At 41.0% G+C, this 18,486-nt stretch overlaps 1 protein-coding gene across 1 annotated transcript in view; it reads right to left on the bottom strand.

Annotated features, from left to right (window-relative positions):
* Positions 1 to 16,191, bottom strand: part of flna (filamin A, alpha (actin binding protein 280)) — a 39,442-nt gene extending 23,251 nt beyond the window's left edge. Inside the window, exons 1-3 of the mRNA XM_029507501.1 lie at positions 15,822 to 16,191; positions 3,815 to 4,066; positions 2,163 to 2,260 (exon numbers count right to left, since the gene is read on the bottom strand). Coding sequence (XP_029363361.1) covers positions 2,163 to 2,260; positions 3,815 to 4,066; positions 15,822 to 16,191 — 720 coding nt within the window. The remainder of the gene's footprint in view (positions 1 to 2,162; positions 2,261 to 3,814; positions 4,067 to 15,821) is intronic.
* Between the last annotated feature and the right edge of the window lie 2,295 nt (positions 16,192 to 18,486).

The raw sequence follows: 18,486 nt of genomic DNA, 5'->3' as shown, positions 1-18,486 counted from the left end.
CTGTGGCAAGCTGACATGCAAACTGGCTGGCAACCCCCTTCTTGCAGACACACGCAACACACTGTCTGACTTTACAACCCACAAAAGGCATAAAGGGAAGAGATTGGGCTAGTTTCTTAGCAAAAGCAGAGCTTAAGGAGGAAACGGTGGCAACCACAGAGCCAACTGTCAGCATGCTACACTGTGCCAGCAGCAGAGATGTTCAGGAGTCTTTTTTGTTTTTTTTTTCCCCCAAATACGAGTCAAGAGACAACTCTGCTGGTTGTAATGAGCGTTCTATCATATATCCAGTGTAATAGCAACTAACTTTATTAAGGACATAATGATCCATAGCACACAGGACAAGCATTAAAACAGAAAAACAGATAAACAATATTTTACATAAGGCTGAGACGCCAAAGATTCCATCTTTGAAAAGAACCTGACTGAGCTCTGAGCAGGCTTGGTCAGCGTGGAAATTACGCTATTCACAGAGTCCGACAACCTGCACTTAGATCTGTACATCAGATTACGCAGTACAGCAGAGCAGGTGGGCACATCAACACTGAAATAATTGGCTTACACTGCTCCATTACGGTACCTTGAGCAGCAGCCTCATCCCATCGTTATATGCTACATTAACTTTCTGCATACTGCTCCTTCTATAGCGACGCCACAAGTGGGCAGTATACATGGGGGTACAATAAGCTTTAAAAAGTGTAGTACTTTCATATTAGTGTATTCGCTTGCGCATACATAGCACGACACTGCCTGTAAATGTCCCGATCATCGGACAGGTCATCAGTAATGTGGTGTCCTAAATATTTGGCCTCATTACATACTTTGAGGACAGTGCCAGACAGACAGAAGTCAGGAAATGGCAGTTTGCTATCCCCTTTCCTCCATTATGTTACTTTTTATAGCATTGTAATTAATATCAAAGTCTGTGCCATATTACGAGCAAACCCTCAATAACTGTTGAAGACCAGCACTATATGGAGAAAAGATAACTAATAATAATAATAATAATAATAATAATAATAATAATAATAATAATAATAACAATAATAATAACAACAACAACAACAACAACCACATAATAACCACTTCATGTATGCAGATGATTATCTGCATACATTAAGTGGTTGATGATGATGTTACCAACCTTGCAGCCTGTACCACATCTGCTAAGCAGCTTTGATAGGTCATCCATATAAATATTAATAGGAAGGGAGACAGAATGCTTCCCTGTCTAACTCCAGTGCATACGCTAAATGGAGCAGACATACAGTCACCCCACTGTACATGCATTGCCTGATGAGCATACCAAAAAGCCAGAATCCTTATCAGATATTTGGGAACTCCTCTAGTGTGCAACTTATAAAATAATTTTTCATGGTTCACACAATCAAAAGCTTAAGAGACATCGATAAAACACATCAACATTGTGGAATTATGCCTGTTATACAGCTCTAAAATCTCCTTTAGAGTGAAAATACACATATCTGTCCCATGTCTAAGTTTGAAGCCAAACTGGTTGTCAGATGTCCAGGCAAACTGTTCTAGCCTATTCAATAAGGTCCTCTCCAGGATTTTGGTTAAAATACTGACCGGAACTATAGGTCAATAATTCTCACTGCTATTTATTTTCCCAGCTTTGTCTTTAATAATAAGCACCAATACAACAGATAAAATGGAATCAGCCACAACACCATGAACTAAAAACCCAGAAAAACAAATGGCAAGCAGAGAACAGAGTTTTCTACTTGCAAATTTTAAATGCTCAGTAGATATCTTGTCCATACCACATTGCCAATCAGAAGATTAAATGCATGTGAAACGTTGAAATGCTTTGAACTGATATTAATCTGACAGATCTTGTGTATTGGGAGCTTCTTGATCCAAACAGCAAAGGCCCCGGTAAAGGGAGATGATGATAGATAGATGGATCGATAGATAGATAGATGATAGATAGATGATAGATGAATTTTGGGTTGAGAGAGAGAGAAAGAGAAATCAAAACTTTAGGGGAAAGAGGGGGCAATATGTTGCAAAATGCACAGGTTTTATTTAAATCTGGGCTGCTGTGGTTAGGAAGACCCTTTTTGCCATAAGCGCTACCAGGGTTTTGGTTAGTGCGCTTTTATTTCTCATTCCTAAATTCCATCTTGTAGGTATTTTACCTGTGGGATACCCAACCAGTCATCAGCTTGCTGCATGGCCTCACGGGCGTTGTCCACTGGTTTGGTCTGATCCCACTGGTCCCAGTCAGGACACAGACCTGCAGGAAGAGAGTTTGACTTATTATAGATAGCAGGTCGTCTGTCTGTCTATATACATATATATGTATACATGTTGCCTCTCTCTCTCTGTCTGTCTGTCCCTGTCCCTCCTGCTATTAATTGACTCAAATTTATTGAGAGAGAGAGAGAGAGAGAGAGAGAGAGAGAGAGAAAAAAAAAAAAAAAAAACTGATTACAATTTTCCAGAATCAAAGCTTTGTTTTCTTAATTCCACTGCCACTAAACATTGGTTATACTGTTGTATCTCACATGGAAATTAATTGTAATGCATATGATGTATGGATCGCCACAAACAACATGGAGCGAAGCTCAGAAGAGACGAGGACAAAAAGGCAGAAAATTTCTAAAGCACGGGAACACTTTAAAATGGCAACAATTTAAAACTTTTTTATATAGATAATTTTTATACATCCTTTTACCTTAATACTTGTAATGGCTGTTTCAGCTGGTTGTGGAATAAAGGATAAATTGTTTGTTCTTTTTAGACTTGTCTTTTCACATTTTTACAATTTTTTTCACCTAGAAAAAAATACAGCAGATAAACATAAAATGCTTAACCTCAACAAGATATCTGCCCTCTTCCGCTCACTGCGTGATATGATAATGACACATCCTGGTAATGTCATCCCCATCAGCATTAATTCCCTTCTTGATAACTAACAGTCAGGTCTTTGAATTTTTATTTTTGGAAACTGCAGGGGCATGATTTGCTGTAGGGACCAAAACCTTATGTTGTATGTAAACAAAAAACCCCTTTATGCCTCACTTTCCATCAGTTCTCCCTCTCTCCTCACTTTATTTTAATACAACTGTTCAATAGTCCTGCTCTTCATGTCTACCACCCTGGATTGTTTCTCTCCCACTGATGAGAAATATGCATGTTTTTATTGAATTGACCTCAATTCTTTGGTTGCTACTCACTGTCATAGGAAGACTTAAAGATATTAAAGATGTGATAATCATTGCCAACTCAAAATTTACCTTTGCCCAATAATTTGGTTTCTAACAAGTTTAATTGGTTAGTGGAGAGTTTAATGGAGATGTAAAACCACTTCACCTTTACACTTCAACACACACTATGTTATTCATAGACAGTTTCTTAGTTTGTAAGGGGAAACTTTTGTAGAGGCATTTAGTTCTTGTTTCTTAATGTGGGGGGGAAGCCAACCAATGCCATGGTGGCGGTAAAGCACCATTGAGTTAGTGGGTGGCAACTGTCTGTTGTAAAAAAAAGATGAGAAGTAGGGGAAGATAACCAATGCTAAGCCTCGTGTAAGTCACATGATGAATTTCTACATAAAGAATTTGAAAAAGCAGAAGAGGTCAACATTAGCACTGAGAAAAGTGCACGACCGCTGTCTACAAAAGCATGGGAGCATTTTACATTGAAGCCTTCAAATAATAATAATAATAATAATAATAATAATAATAATAATAATAATAACGTTTTGTGCAAAATGTTCCCATCTGATCTTGCATGGCATGGCAGCAAACCACTCGTTAGTTGCAGCCCTACACAGAATTTCCCTCACCTGGAGCACAGCTGTCAACCAAGGCACCAAGGGCCCGGCCGGTTTGCCAGTCTCTGTTGAAGTTGGTGATGGGGAGCTCGGGCAGCTTGTTCTGGATCCATCCCAGCAGCCTCTGCTTGGGCGTCTTCTGCTTGCCATCATCCGCCTCTTCCTCCTCATCCCACATGGGCATGGAGATGGAGTAGTGCAGAATCAGGGTCCAGATCAGACCCAAGATGAGCTTCAGGTTCCCATCCACAATGGCTTTAGAATCTAAAAGAAAGTGAGAGTAGAAGCGATATCTTTTTACCGCGCTAAAACAAATAATGGATAGACACATTCTTGTTATTTAGAAAAGGGAGACTTGAGTGGGACAAAGACATCTGAAAAAGATTTTTAAGTGTACTATTAATTCAAGAGCATGGTAAGAGTTTGGCTGGAAGAACCCAGCCAGGTTCTTCAGGACACCTCAGATCAAAAGCAGACAATTAAAAACCCTGCAACTATGTTGGAGGCTCTGTGGAGGCTTGGAAGCCAACCAATGCCATATTTTCTAGACCTGCTTTAGATTGAGGCTTTTCTAGGATAACAGAAATGCAACTATTAAAGACATTATAGGATATGCCATTCCAAATTACTGTTCTTTGTATTTATCAAGTCAATATTGATCAGGTTGTACAAAGCAGAGATAGATATTTGGTAAACATGCCACTTACAGCCAGCAAAAAAGCTATAACAAGAAACTGGTAACCCTCCTGAGCAGTGGCGTGCACAGACATTTTGGGGGGCAGGTGCTCACTGAAAATTAAGAGCACTTTGTGCTGCATGTGGAACTGCCTGCTGCCTTATTATAGCAGTGCGAAATAAAAAAAATAAAAAAAATTACAAGCAGCACATGTTGAATGTAATTGCGTGCTTATTTATGTCAATATGTTAATAAAAATACTTGACTTTTTAAATTGGACTGTAGCACCAATCAGTCAATCATTGTTTGATTTCTCTGGAATAAACACAGAGGGTTTTAGCAAGTTAGGCAGCTACAACAAAATATCAGTGTACTGGTTGCAAAATAAGAAAAATGTGTTTTTTCCTGCCAGAACAAAAGAAGTTAACAAAGTGTCATTTTGAAGTGAGGGGCGAAGAGTGCAGCACTACCACTCTTTAAAGCAGCATCCTCCTTGATGTCATGTCTTTAAAGATTCTGATGATCTCACTGGCTGGTGGGGCAGTGGAGGAGCTGTGTGTGGGCTGCAGCTGTGCATTCACGTTGACAAAGTAAGAAAGGTGTGGGCAGGGAGGGGGGCATATTAACTGGGGCCTTATTATCACCCGCTTTTAATTGTTGAGCATCTATAGATGATTGTCACCATGGGCCACATACACAGTTGGAAAAACTGGAATTTTCAAAAGGGCACTTGCTCGGTCCAAAGGGCAAAGGGCAGGTGCTATAGCACCACCTAGTGTCTACCTGTGCACACCACTGCTCCTGAGAATGAGAAGTGGTTTGAAGTTATTCAGGAATTAAAACATACCTGTTAAAAGTTCAGGGTAATATTTTTGACAAGAAGTAGAAAAGGGGGATCACTTGCATGGAGCAACATGATAATGACTGACTGAACTGTTTAAATCACTTAATTTTTGTAAATATTGTGTTCATATCGAGACAACTAACTGCGGACAACTGACTATGTTGTACCTGTTCAGTAGTGTTTTGTTCTTGAACATGTGTGTAAATGTTGTGGCCATATCTGAAAACACAGGTAAGAATAAAGTATTTAAAAATAAGAGAGCGAGAGAGAGAAAGAATGATTTTTAGGTGCTGCCCTTATTTAAAATTCAGTCAGGTTACAATGACCACAAAGAACGTAGATTTAAAAAAAAAAAAAAAAAAAAAAAAAAGGAAGAGAAGACTGGGACTCTTTTCTTTGAGCTTCTACTCCCAGATTAGGAATATGTGATACATGCCTTCAAATGTGAAATTCCCTTCAAGAACCTCAATATTATCTGCTATCTCTGTATATCTTTAAGGAGGCGTGCATACTTGGAAACCATCATCAATGCTCTGGTCTGGGATTAGATTGTGGTAATTTATGCTGACTACCAACATGGTATTTGGCTAAACTGGCTTCAGACTAATGAAAAGACTCAAACACGTCTTTTGCAGTTTGAGCCCAGCAAAGCCTTTGATATTGTTGAGAGTAGATGTATAGGTTGGATTATGTGATCTAGTCAATAGTTTGTTTACATCATCTCAGGAATCATCATCACATCATATCAGGAAAGGGCTGAAATATTTGTACTTGATACCATATGAAGATGGCACCATCATTTCTGTCTCTCTAAAATGAACATTGTCTGATTTATTCTTTCCTTTAGGCAGAACAGCGGCATAGTGGTTAGCAGATACCCCATAACAAGAAGGTTGCGGGTTTGGTTCCTGGGCCTGGGGCCTTTCTGTGCAGTTTGCATGTTCCCCCTATGCCTTACCTGAGTTTTCTCCAGGTACTCGGGTTTCCTCCCACCATCCAAACACAATCATGTTTAAGCCGATTGGTGAGTCTAAATTGCATGTAGGTCTGAGTGGTTGTTTGTCTATCTGTCTGTCTCTCTGTGTTGGCCCTGCAATGGACAGGCAACCTATCCAGGGTTTACCCCACCCTCACCCAATGTGAGCTGTGACTGGCTCCACCATCTCCTGTGACCTGGCAAATGGATAGGTGGTGGATGATGAATGATTCTGTCATTTAACTTTTAAGTATTAATAGATACAAAATAGAACGTCATTGCCTTTATTGCCCCTGCTCTATTGTTCCAGCTTCTATTAAAGACATGAAACTGGAAAAAATTGTCAAACTTTCTCCATCTGAGACGCAGGTTATCAGACAGGAATAGAAACTGTAAAAGAAAAAGCATTATGATTAGTGTTATATGAATGTTCACATGGAAACTGCTGAGCAGAAGTGACAAGGGCATCACAAGATGCAAATGGTACCTGTTATTTGAGTCTGGCCACCAGATTCCACTAAAAGTTTTGTTTAGTTTAGGATTATTCATTAATTTAAATTTACATTTGTTCATTAGACACCATTCTTTCTTGCAACGCAGCTTCTGTTAACATGTTTGGCTGATTTAAACACACACAGACACACACGCGCATTGCACAAGGAGCAGTTGATCAGGAAGGATGATTACTCAGGTCCAGCACCACGGAAAGGGTGGAGCAGTGTGTTTGTACATCTCCTAGTAGACAATAATTAGAACATAGTTAAGGAAGAAAAGTCCTGGCTATGGTGAGGGTTTGAGGGCAGATTCTGATGCTTATCAAAAGTTGCACAATTTATGCCTACAAGGTTTTAGACTTTCTCAACAGAATGTTTGAAAAATCTGCAATCATGTTCTCACAGGAGCTGTGTCATGTGGACAGTTTACCTGAATCTCAGATAAGGGAGCATGAAAACAAAGAGCCAGGTTACATTAACATCTTTGAATAGGAAAGCTTTAGGCTTTTCTCGTGCAGTACTAGTCACATCACTGTCCACTTCATTTATATTTCAATTTTTGTCTAAATTGGAATAAATGTTGGTAACAGCACCTTAACTTCTACAACAATGAGGTCTTGCGGATTTTTTTTTTTTTGTCTTGGATATTTTTGCATAAGAGGGCCAGAGCTGTGGTTGGGGCCTGAGGCTAATGAAAAGGGAATATTTTGACCTGAATGATCTTTGGCAAAGAGCTGCTGTGAGAGTTTGTGGACAGTGCTTGCAAGGAAGGGAATCTAAACCAAAGAAGGGTTCGTTGAAGGGAATTTGATGAAAATGCAGAGGCGGACAGCAAGCTTATCGAGAAATAAAGGCTATGAGAGGAAAAATCTAATGTTGAGACGTGCGTATTTCAATCAGATGACTTGAAATCATAGGAATTTCTTGAGTACATGCAAAAATATATTAGGGACATTTCCCACTTAATGCCAGTTTGAGGCTTGTCTGAATTTACAAGCAGTCATGAGATGCATACCCCACAACATGACATACATGACACGTGAGCTACTCGCAATGGGGAAGAAAAAAAAAAAAAAAAAAAACACAGTTTGCAAAGAAAAGAAAAAAAGAAGAAGAAAAAAAAAAGGAGCCTGTTTATATAGCCCATCACCATGGGAACTTTGACAGAGCTGGATTGTTACAGCAATGGAGTGGCAACTCCGGCTGTTAAGGAATGGCAGGGAGCAAAAGACAAGGTAATGGAAGACACAGCAGAGATGGGAAAGAATGATTGTAAAAGAGATCGGGTGAGAAGAGAGAAATGTTGCCTGAGGACAGAGATGAAATTCACTGACAGGTATAAATTGACATTTGTTCTGATAGGATGGAATGAATGCTGCTTGCATTTGCACCGCAGGTTGACACTTGCAGCAAGAATGTAGATCGACTAAATGAGGGGTGTGTCACATAGCAGCCTGTCAGAAGATGACCAAAACATTACCATTCCTCTAATGATAACTGAAGCTTCAGTTATCAAAAAGATTTAATTTCATTTTCCACCACACCATTGACCGACAGGTTCAGTGCGATAAAGGTCCCATGTTGTATAAAAGCAGTTGCCCATGTTTTCTTTGATTATAAAGCAGGTTCTATATTAGTATAGTGAAAGTATCACTTATTTTTTATTTTCACATACTGCTATTATTTAGTAATGCAAATTTAGTGGCCCCAGTCATTAATCCTCTAAGCATCTTATGTTTTTGTTTTGATTCTTAGTGCTTTCTCTTTCTTGTTCTCTCTCAAGCTCTCCCTATTTCTCATCCCAACCAGTCGAGGCAGATGGCTGCCCACCTTGATCCTGGTTCTGCCAGAAATTTTTGCCTCTTAAGGGAAGCTTTTCCTGTAAAATAGGCAGAAACGTGCTTGAGGTTTCTGGTCCTTAAACTTTCTTTTCCTTGCCATTTTTGCCAAATGCTTGCTCATGGAGGGATTTGTTGGGTCTCCAGTCGATAAAAAGTTTGTTCTAGACCTGCTCCATATGTAAAGTCTATTGTTGCCAAATTCACAGTCATCGTTATGATTTAGTGCTATATAAATTGTTTTGATTAAATCTCAGTCAGAGATATGCTTACAGCCTGCATCCAGAGACTGAGCGCAAGCACTGTGTGATGTCACAATGAACCAGTTCTCACTCAGTCAAACCCTGCCCAGCTTGACCCACATCTCAGGATTTGGTTTCTGTACATGGTTAGAAGAACTCTACTACAGTTTAATTTGATCACTCAGAAAATGGTCAGCCAATTAAAAGAGAATCTCTTGACGACTTTTTTCCAAGATGAGAGGGTGAGAACCTCTGATTTGTACCAGAAAGGAGATGTAAAATTACACTGAGGTGGGTCTTAGTTCTTAAAACCACAAATATATCTTAGAAATAAACACTTTAGATAAAATACATGTATACTATAGACGCTTTAACTGTTGGCCAACAGTAATCTGAAACTGTCCAATGCAGAGCAACTAATAGCTGTTCTTCCGTCTCTTCTTCCTCCTCCTCCTCCTCCTAGGTTTAGTTAGGACATATATTTGCTCAGTATGTCTGATAATGTGTGGTTACGTGTTGTTCTTTGATTCGTTCCCCTCTTACAAAAAGCCACTAAACATGCAAAAATCTGCCCGCATTCCTGGCAGACCACAGCACACTAACCCTGACAGAACCCATATACGGACACAGACTGCCGCAGCCTCCTCTCTGCTGACTCATACCCCCTAACCCTATCCCAACCCCCAAAACATTTTTGCTGGTGTGTGCCTTCATGTATTGTGTGTGAGCAAGAGACAGTGTACTGAGGCTACTGTATGGGGACTGTGCATATCTGTGGCTGGCAATCCTGTTTTGCCCTGAAAACTTCCATGACCCATCCATTTGGCCACTTGTCCAAGTCCAGCATGACATTGCTCTGACATCATCATAACCCCTGACCCAGAGCCTGACTTAGTCCCAGGCTCTCAAAGACGGACAGAGAGGGAGGAAAACAAAAACCACAGTGAGGAGTGACAATGGGGGAGAAACAGTTCTGCACAATATTCAAGTTGCACTGCAACATCTGGAGCAGATTACTTCTGAGATCTTGTAAGGAGAAGGATGAAACAGCACTGCAGGTCTGGAGATTTGTGAGGTCTTTCCTACATCTCATTGGCTCATAATATCTTTATATTTATAAATGTATTATGTGACCTTCACACTGCAATGTCATTTTGATGGAGTCAATGTGCACTTATAGCAGAAAATGGCCCAGCTCAATCCACTCTCATTGCTTTAAAATAAGTTAATGTGGCAGCAACATGCAAGGAAAGTGCTAGCCCTAATCAGCATTGCTACTGAAGAGGTTAGCCCTAACCAATGACCCTGCTATCATCTCTTTCCTTCAATAATTAAAGAAGCTTGGGTGCTAAGTTCACCATCATCCAGTAGAAGAATCTGTGGACAGACTCGTCACCAGTACTACAGCAGTGATTATTTTTATCCAATAATTATAATGGAATCTGAGTGTAACCAGGATAATTTCCACAAAACGTTTGCCTGGTTTGAGCAATGTACACCTCATGTCCTACATATTACACATATTTATTTTGTCCACCTGGCAGACATCTTCGCCATTTAGACTAAACGAATGTTCTGGAGTGTAGCAGAACAATGGTGCCCACATGGAGCCAAACGCACGAACGTGTGCACGCATGCACGCACCTAGAAAAGCGGTAGAGAAAACCCAGTCTCACAGAACACAACACAGTGAGGAAATTTCACACATTCCACACCCCCTGCTCGCTCGCTCGCTCACTCACTCACTCTCTCTCTCTTTCTCTCTCTCTCTCTCTCTCTCTCCCTCTCTCTCTCTCTCTAAAATAAATGCCTAACCTATAGATACAGAAGAACTACATGACTGTGACATGAACTCAGCTTGTAGTCTAAAACATTCCAAAAATTTAAATCTTTGACCTGAGATCTCTTTGCTTCACCTCCCCTTACCCCCCCCCCCCCCCCCCAAAAAAAAAAAAAAAAAAAAAAAAAAACCCACACACATTACAGCTACTACAGCACCTCCTCTTCATTTCTACTCTTTCCAGTCATCCTCCCTCCCCTGCTCTCCTCCTCTTCACTCCCTCCACTGGAAAAGTTCCTCCTGGTTTTTAGCCTTAAAAGGGCAGAAGCAAACTGGATCTTGGCCGTCCTCCCATTCCCTGGGCTCTAGTTACAGACAGGGAGGAGGGGGAGGACAAGAGAAGGAAAGGGGGACAGGCAGAGAGAAAAGAAGGAAAAAGTGCTATGTAGGACAAATTCAAAACTTTGTTCACAAAGGATGGGCTGAGATATGTTCTTTTGAGTAAGGAGGAAATAAGGTAGGCTGAGATAAATTAATCTGTGGAGAGGATCAAAAAACAAAAAATGGGAGGAAGACAGAGTGGCATGATGAGGACAGGTTAAGACAGGGGCTGAGGAGGTGAGAGGAGGACTCATGCATCACATGAAATGATGAACAAGGAGTTTTAATAAATACAATACGGCTTTGATTAACTCCTCCTTCCCTGGAAACATCTGGGAACCACAACCAACCATAAGAACAGAGTTTGGGTTCCAAGTAATTGATAGTTCTCAGCCTGGCAAAAATGATTCAGGTCTGGAAAAGTAGAGATGCTCCAAATGTGTTTCTGGCAAAAGAGCTGAAGTGGCATGCGCAACATATGTAGGTAAAATGCAAAGCAAAAACTGGCCAGTGTAGTTTTAATATTTATTTATTTGTTTGTTATAAACACATTCAATGAAGTACCCATTGCAGTTTTTATGCTGTTATTTTAACCTCATGTAAGTGCTTCAGATTATTGTGAGTGGAGTCAAAGATAGGTGGATTTATGTTTACTTGTTCAGTCTGAACATGAAGCATGGGGTGACGCGGCACGTTTCCAACAATGATGTAATGCAACAGCCTGAATACCACTGTGCTGAATGTGAATGCACACTCTGCTGAGCCACAGTATCCACTTGACCAGTCCCCTTTTGCCTGTGCAGACAGGAAGCCAAGCTAATGATAATGAGCTGGCAGGAAGTGATCCATTTTGACCTAACAGGGTGGCTAAATGCTCCATTATCGTGCTCTCTGGCCAACATTCCTTTCCTCCCAGCACTATCGCTCTCATTTCTATCTTGTTTCAGAAATTTTTACATCATATTTGATGCTGCATGACGCCCCTAACACAAGCAAATTCTTCACAAAGGTTCCATATACTGCTTGGTCATTAACTGATGGCTGATGATGCAGTTATAAGAGCCCTAGCAGCTAACTGAGCATTACTGCTGTATTTACTGAAGGATACTGATTTTAAACCTTCATAAACTCGTGTTTTGGCTGCACAGGGGAAGCAGAAACAACAGTGACATGTTATCAACCTTTTTAAAAGGGTCAATTTAAATATGTCTCAGTGAAATATCTGGCTATTTAGCTGCTAAATTTGCCATAGTCTCAACCAGTTAGACTCTACAGTTCAGAATTCTGTGTACCTTTGTGTGGACTTGAAGGGCAACTGCCTGCATGCTCAAGGTTCCTCTAACCCTTAAGCTGCAGTTTATTTGGGATCTCTGATATTTATTTATTTTTTGTTTTTGACATAAATGGTTTCTTCATTGATTTTTCTTTTTTGTTTCCGGGGGGGGGGTTACTCACAGGTAAATATTCCGTGTTGGCTGGAAATATGTATGTAATCAGTTTTCTTCAACTCACACGTCAGAAAACAAAGAAATGAGAATAACTTGCCTTGATTACTTGGGTATCAAATTTGGAATGATTTTCTTTAGAATGTAACATGGCTTTAAGGCCACTTCGATCAGCCAATGCCTAGTTTTTCAAAAACAGAGCGTGTTTGAATCTTAAAAAAACTGTTTCTATGTATATCCGTCTTATCAGTAAAACAAGGGACATTTTAGTATTATGTCGAAGTGTACCGGGAGGGGCCGATTTGTTGCCACACTAGCGTCTGTCTCAACCTGCAAAGACAGGAGAGCAGCCAGGTACAAAGTTACACCACAGCTCTGTTTATGTTACATCTTGTCTATGATGGGAGGAGTTTGGCTCAATTCTGCAAACTCCACATAGACTCACTCAAGAGCCCTTTTGAAAGGTTGTAAAATCTGGGCTGCACAAAAGCCAAGATGTTTCAGAAAAGAAGATGGCAAAGTAGGAACATTGACAATTCTAATCTCCTAAACCATCTGAATGTGAAAACCTCATTGGGTGTGCACACATACACCAGCAGACACAAACGCACGAGTCAGATGATGCCAAGTGAAATAATTGAGTCTGTTCAAACATGGGTAGAATGAACACAGAGGAATCTGCAGGTAAGCAGTCTCTCTGCAAGCACAAGCAAAACATGCTCACTAAAGGTTTAAAAACATATGGATGAACTGATGATTGCAACTAAACACGTAAAATGCAAATAGAAAAAAAATGACAGTTTGAGACACAATGCAGAGCATGTGTCTGTCATAGTCAGTCTCTCCCCTGGTACACTTGGCTGGGTAGCAGCCTTGTCACTTGTTCACTGTATAGCAGAATTGTCCTCTGCGTCCATCATTGGTCATGTGTGTCTGCTGATGGTGACATATGGTGATGGTGTGCTGGGAACTGTGGGGTGGGGTGTTGTTGGGTGGCTGCTGTGACATCTACCACATCAAACCACAACTTGTGTCACAGTTTGGATTTTAACTGGATTAAATAAACCAGATACCAAATGTTAATCAGTGAGCTTCAGCATTTCTGCAGAGTGGCTTTTGAAAATTTTTACAGAGCCACATTGGCCATTACTCCCATTTCTAGCTTTTATGCAAACTCAAGTTTATGAGCTTCTGATTCCAGTCTCATATTTAGAGCTCCAACACTGTTATTGATTTTTTTTTCCATCAACTTAGGAAAAAAAAAGAAGAGAAAAAGAAGCAGTTACTCCACTTCCCCAAATTCTTCACTTTTATCTGAAACTATTCATCCATTGTTGTTCCCTCTGTCAATTAAAAGGAACAACTTTGGGTGTAGCACTGTGGATTTGGAAATAAATGCTATTTGAAGATGTCACCAGAGGCTCTATGAATAACTGACTAGCTTCTTTTTACTCAAAACATTTTATACTATAATTGACTGATTTTTTTTTTCCTGTTTGATTGGCTTTAGGGTGGTGCAACTTACTGGTGGTATCGTGAGCAACTCATGGGGACAGTGTTATAGTGCTCAGTGGCGCACATCTACAAACATTTTTAGCATTCAGACAAAAAATAAGAAAAGGAGAACTGAAAGGGGTATGGACATCAAGATTCAGAATAAAAACAATTGGAAATGCATCATTCACAAAAATGTGAGGTTAAGATACAAAAGGTGATAAAAGTAAATGTTTAAAGTAAAATTAAAGTTGGTACAATAAGAGCTTCAGACCAAAGACGTTGCTGAGTACTGATGGCAGTTTGCTAACTTGTGGTGAGGGTTGCTGCCTGGGTGTGTCCATTTTCTGCAATGAAAGGAGGAAGTAAGAGGAGAGAGGTCTGCTCTCTCATCTTCAGATTAAATGACTCAGAAGGAGCAGCTAGGATAAGAGTGAGTCAGGCACAGACAGACGGCTAAGTATGATGGCTAATTGCAGTGCCATGAATACAAGCAGGGCATTGTTTCATTAGTTCCAACAGTTAGCTGGCAACAGAAACAGAAAATGCAGGGAAAGGGAATTTGGCTTTAAGAATAAAAAAATATATATATACCTCCTGAATTGAGGAGGGTCATTTCTACATTTCAAGTGAGACTCTCACAGCTCATGCACGTATATTGATGATATCCTGTCATCAACCACAGCCTTGAAAAATGTCACCTCTACTGATGGTGTGACTCCACGTTTTCTCTCTGCTGACTATTGGGGTACGATAGCATCACTAAATCACTTGTTGCCTGAAGCAAAAAGTAGTAGTGTGTGCAAACCAAGAGCTAAGGTAAATATCCCCCTGGGCATGAAAGGCACCAACTAATCTGATTCACACGGGTTGAGTCACAAACCTCGTCTGCTTTCAAACCACAGGCTGTGTTGGTAAAATTTTTTTTGTGGGACAGCACAGGTGTTTTCTGTTCTTCATGCAGGTGTGTGTGTGTGTGTGTGTATACGTACGTGTGTGTTTGTGTGTGTGTGTGTGTTGCCATTTTCATACAAAAACTTAACCATGACAAATCATGAACCTTGAGCCTTCAAGCATCTTTGAGAGTCACTCATTGTCATACAGAGAGAGTCTGTACTTTCCTGGTTCAGCTCTTTAATACATTCACAGCCACACACACCCACACCCACAAACAAATGTATACTCATCCCTGTCGTGAGGCGCTGAATGCAGGCATGTCACTGAGTGTGAGCCAAGCCCTGTCTAATGCTGTGGAGACCCAGCCTTGGCCATGACATAAGCACAGACAATATCTGTGTGTGTGTGTGTGTGTGTGCGCGCGCGGATCAGCGCTCCTATCTCACTAGGCCCAAAGTACATTGCGGCCCACAAACTTTTCCTCGGACGGGCCCAGCCCGGCTAATGCAGCAGGGGAACAGAGAAAGCCTAAAGCTCCACAGCACACAGTCAGACCCCCTCCTCCAAACACAACCCATTTCAAAACTGGACGTCCAGAGACAAAAGTGAAGACAAGCCTGCCCCCCCCCCCCCCCCCCCCATGAGTAATGCTACCGACACCCCCCTGCAGTCACGTCTCCTTCGCAACTGTTTTCACCACAAAGCGGACACCTTTTTGCTCCACTTTTCTCCTGCAGGGCCGTACGCATGAACTGCTTTTTAAAGCACCGCGTCTGAGTGGCACTGCCGTCCAGTTTGCGGCCTGGCACCACCCAGGTTCATTTCTTAAAGGAAACCAAATGCGTAAGCACCGACACCAGCAGAGCTGAATGGACGCTGGGGGTGTGTTAGAGGACAGTTGCAGCTAAATGGCACTCATTCGCGCCGCGGTGTGTGTGTGGTGTGGACCCACCTATGGACACCAACTTGATGTTCTCCTTGTCCAAGAATTCCAGGGCCACCGACACGTTCTCCAGCTGCATCTGTCGGAAGGTGGGCCTTTGGTTGTACTTTCTGAACATCTTCTTCTGGGACAAGACCTCCAGGAGCCCGATGAGACGCAGCCCGTCGCTGAGGTCCGTCTGCAAGTTGCCAATCCGCTTGTTGACGCATTTCAAGTGCTCGTTGCACCAGCGGGTGAAGGTGTTCTGCTGGATCTTCTTCCACGGCGCATCCTCGGCCAGGTCCTTCTCCGTGGCGGGCATTTCTGCGTCCTTATCCGTGGAGACAGCGTTGGGAGCAGGCGCGGCGCTCTGGTGGAGTCGGGGGTGGGAACCACTCATTTTTATGGCCTCCGCCGTCTCTCGGTTCGCTGGCTGGTCTCTGGGTGGAGTCTGCTCAACTTTACGCGGCCGCTCCCTTTCTCTCTCTCTCCCTCGTTCGTCTGTTTGAGAGCGAAGAAAAAGAAAGAAAGCAGTCAAGACAAGAGAGTGACTTATAGCCTGGAGACAGAGTATTCTGTTAAAGAGGAGGCGGCTATGGCAGAAAAGGGAGTTGTTCTGGATGAAACTGCAACTGTCCAAGCGAGATACTCGTCCAATGAGGCAGCTGCTCTAATTGGACAGTTTTCATGTACTGGACATTGGAGTATAAAAAAATGGACACACTTCTTACTTGATTCCCATGGCAGGCATTTATGTAAGACTGGGGAAGAAGCGGCAGTGGTGAAAATGCAATCTGTGTATTCCTCAACACATTGTCCAATACATAACACAAGAGAGCTGAAAAAAGTGAATATATTTTACTTTTGCAGTGTTTAAGCTGAAGCCATATATATATATGATTATTATTATTTCCTCCAGCTTTGACACCCAGAAAACATCTAAATGCAGTTAAATGCAGTTCTACATCTCCTCTCTCAGGTTTCTGGATTTCAAGGAAATTAACTCATGGAACATATCAGAGGACAGGCTTTGACTGTTTACTTTGCAAGCTAATGAAAACTTTTATTTCTGGTAAACACTTGGAAAAAAATAATTCTGAGAGGTTAAACAAAACAGTCCTCCAACCTGAACCACGATGCAACTCATCGTTTTCCAACCCTCAGATGTGACTCATAGAAGTGTCTCCTGAAATAAAAGCCTGTACAATGAAGAACTAATACTTTCAGAGTATTATTTGCTTTGCAATCAAAAACATTTGGAGGTCTAAGGTACCATTTCATTGTATGTACCTTTAACGTTCTTCGTCAAGTTATAATGGATCAAAAAAAGCTGCAGTTCAAAAGATTTTACACATCCTCCATCCTCTCATCACTTGTCACAGTAATCTTGTAGCTTCTGGAGGCTGTTATCTAAGCAGGCAAAAATAAGTAGTGCCATGCAAGATGTTGAGAATCTGGATCAGAATCAACTTTACTGTCTTCACAGTGTGCTTATACATACAGAGGATTCAAGGTCAGTTTTCCAAGAAAAAAGAAAAAATAAGATTCCATCTGAAGATATGAGCTCATGTACTTCTCCTGAGTCCAAGGTTGCAGTGAAATAAATACTTGAGACATCCAGAGGGCTATGAGGATCATAAGTTCACAGTGTTTGTTTTTATTTGTTGGCCTGAATGCATCTTTGTTTCATACATTTTTGTGGCTTTAATCAAGGACAGTTTGTTTACTGGTGTAAATTTTCAGTCTACATTCCTACATTTGACATTTGTGTGATTGTCAGTGTACTGTAGCTGCAGCCTTATCTTTTAAGAGGTCACTGTGGATAGGCCAGAGATTGGCTCTCTAGCCTTATTCATCTCCTCTGTTTATCTTTGCTGAGTTAACAAACATGAGATCACATACCAAGTATGCACTCTATGATGATCAAATGGCACCAGGCTCTTTATCAATCAGGGTTAATCTCTAAGTGTTATTACCAAGGGCTCGTTTGACTTGTTTCTTTGTTTGTGTTGAGGAGACAAATTTGCTTAGATGGATTATGGGATTTGTAGGGTCACTCACACTAAGGACTGCAAGTCAGGCTGTCCTGACATTGATATTAATTTTTCACCACCATCAGTGCAGTACCAAAGAGCCCCTTAAATATAATGCACTCATTTAATGATATTTGCATCTCAACACCAAACACAAACATTCGTGTCATTAAATTCATTTTCTTTCCTTGAATAACAGAGCAGCAGCAGTTGGGAAGACAGATGGAGAGAAGTGACTCTGCAGCTTTTTTGACTAAATAAGGAACTCAGTGCCAGGAGCCACAGTGTGGCCAGAAGCCATAAAGAATGCTGTTCCTTTGCGTGTATGTGTGTGTTTGGTCAAGGGAGAATCTGAAGAATGCCGCTCACCCCTGTAACAGCCCTGAACCCTGAGTCTTCATAACAGCTCAGTGAAAGGGTCCTATCAATGTAATACACACAGTATCTGGCAGCAGCGTGATTAAAATAGATTTAGATAGTTTGGTACATAATTTGATTACTTATTTACTTGTGTCAATTTTATAACCTCCGCTTGAGTGAAATTGTAATATTTTAATTTCATTTAAAATTAAAATAAAAAACTTTGGTGAAGGGGCAGTAATAGAACAGGGCAAGTTAATAGCATCAGACTTTAAGTGAGACAGTTAGAAACAGCCAGCAAA

This window comes from Echeneis naucrates, chromosome 7, assembly GCF_900963305.1.
Source record: "Echeneis naucrates chromosome 7, fEcheNa1.1, whole genome shotgun sequence".
In the NCBI taxonomy this organism is placed as follows: Eukaryota; Metazoa; Chordata; class Actinopteri; order Carangiformes; family Echeneidae; genus Echeneis; species Echeneis naucrates.
Note: the sequence above shows the minus strand (reverse complement) of the source record. Positions and strands in the feature narration are given on the sequence as shown.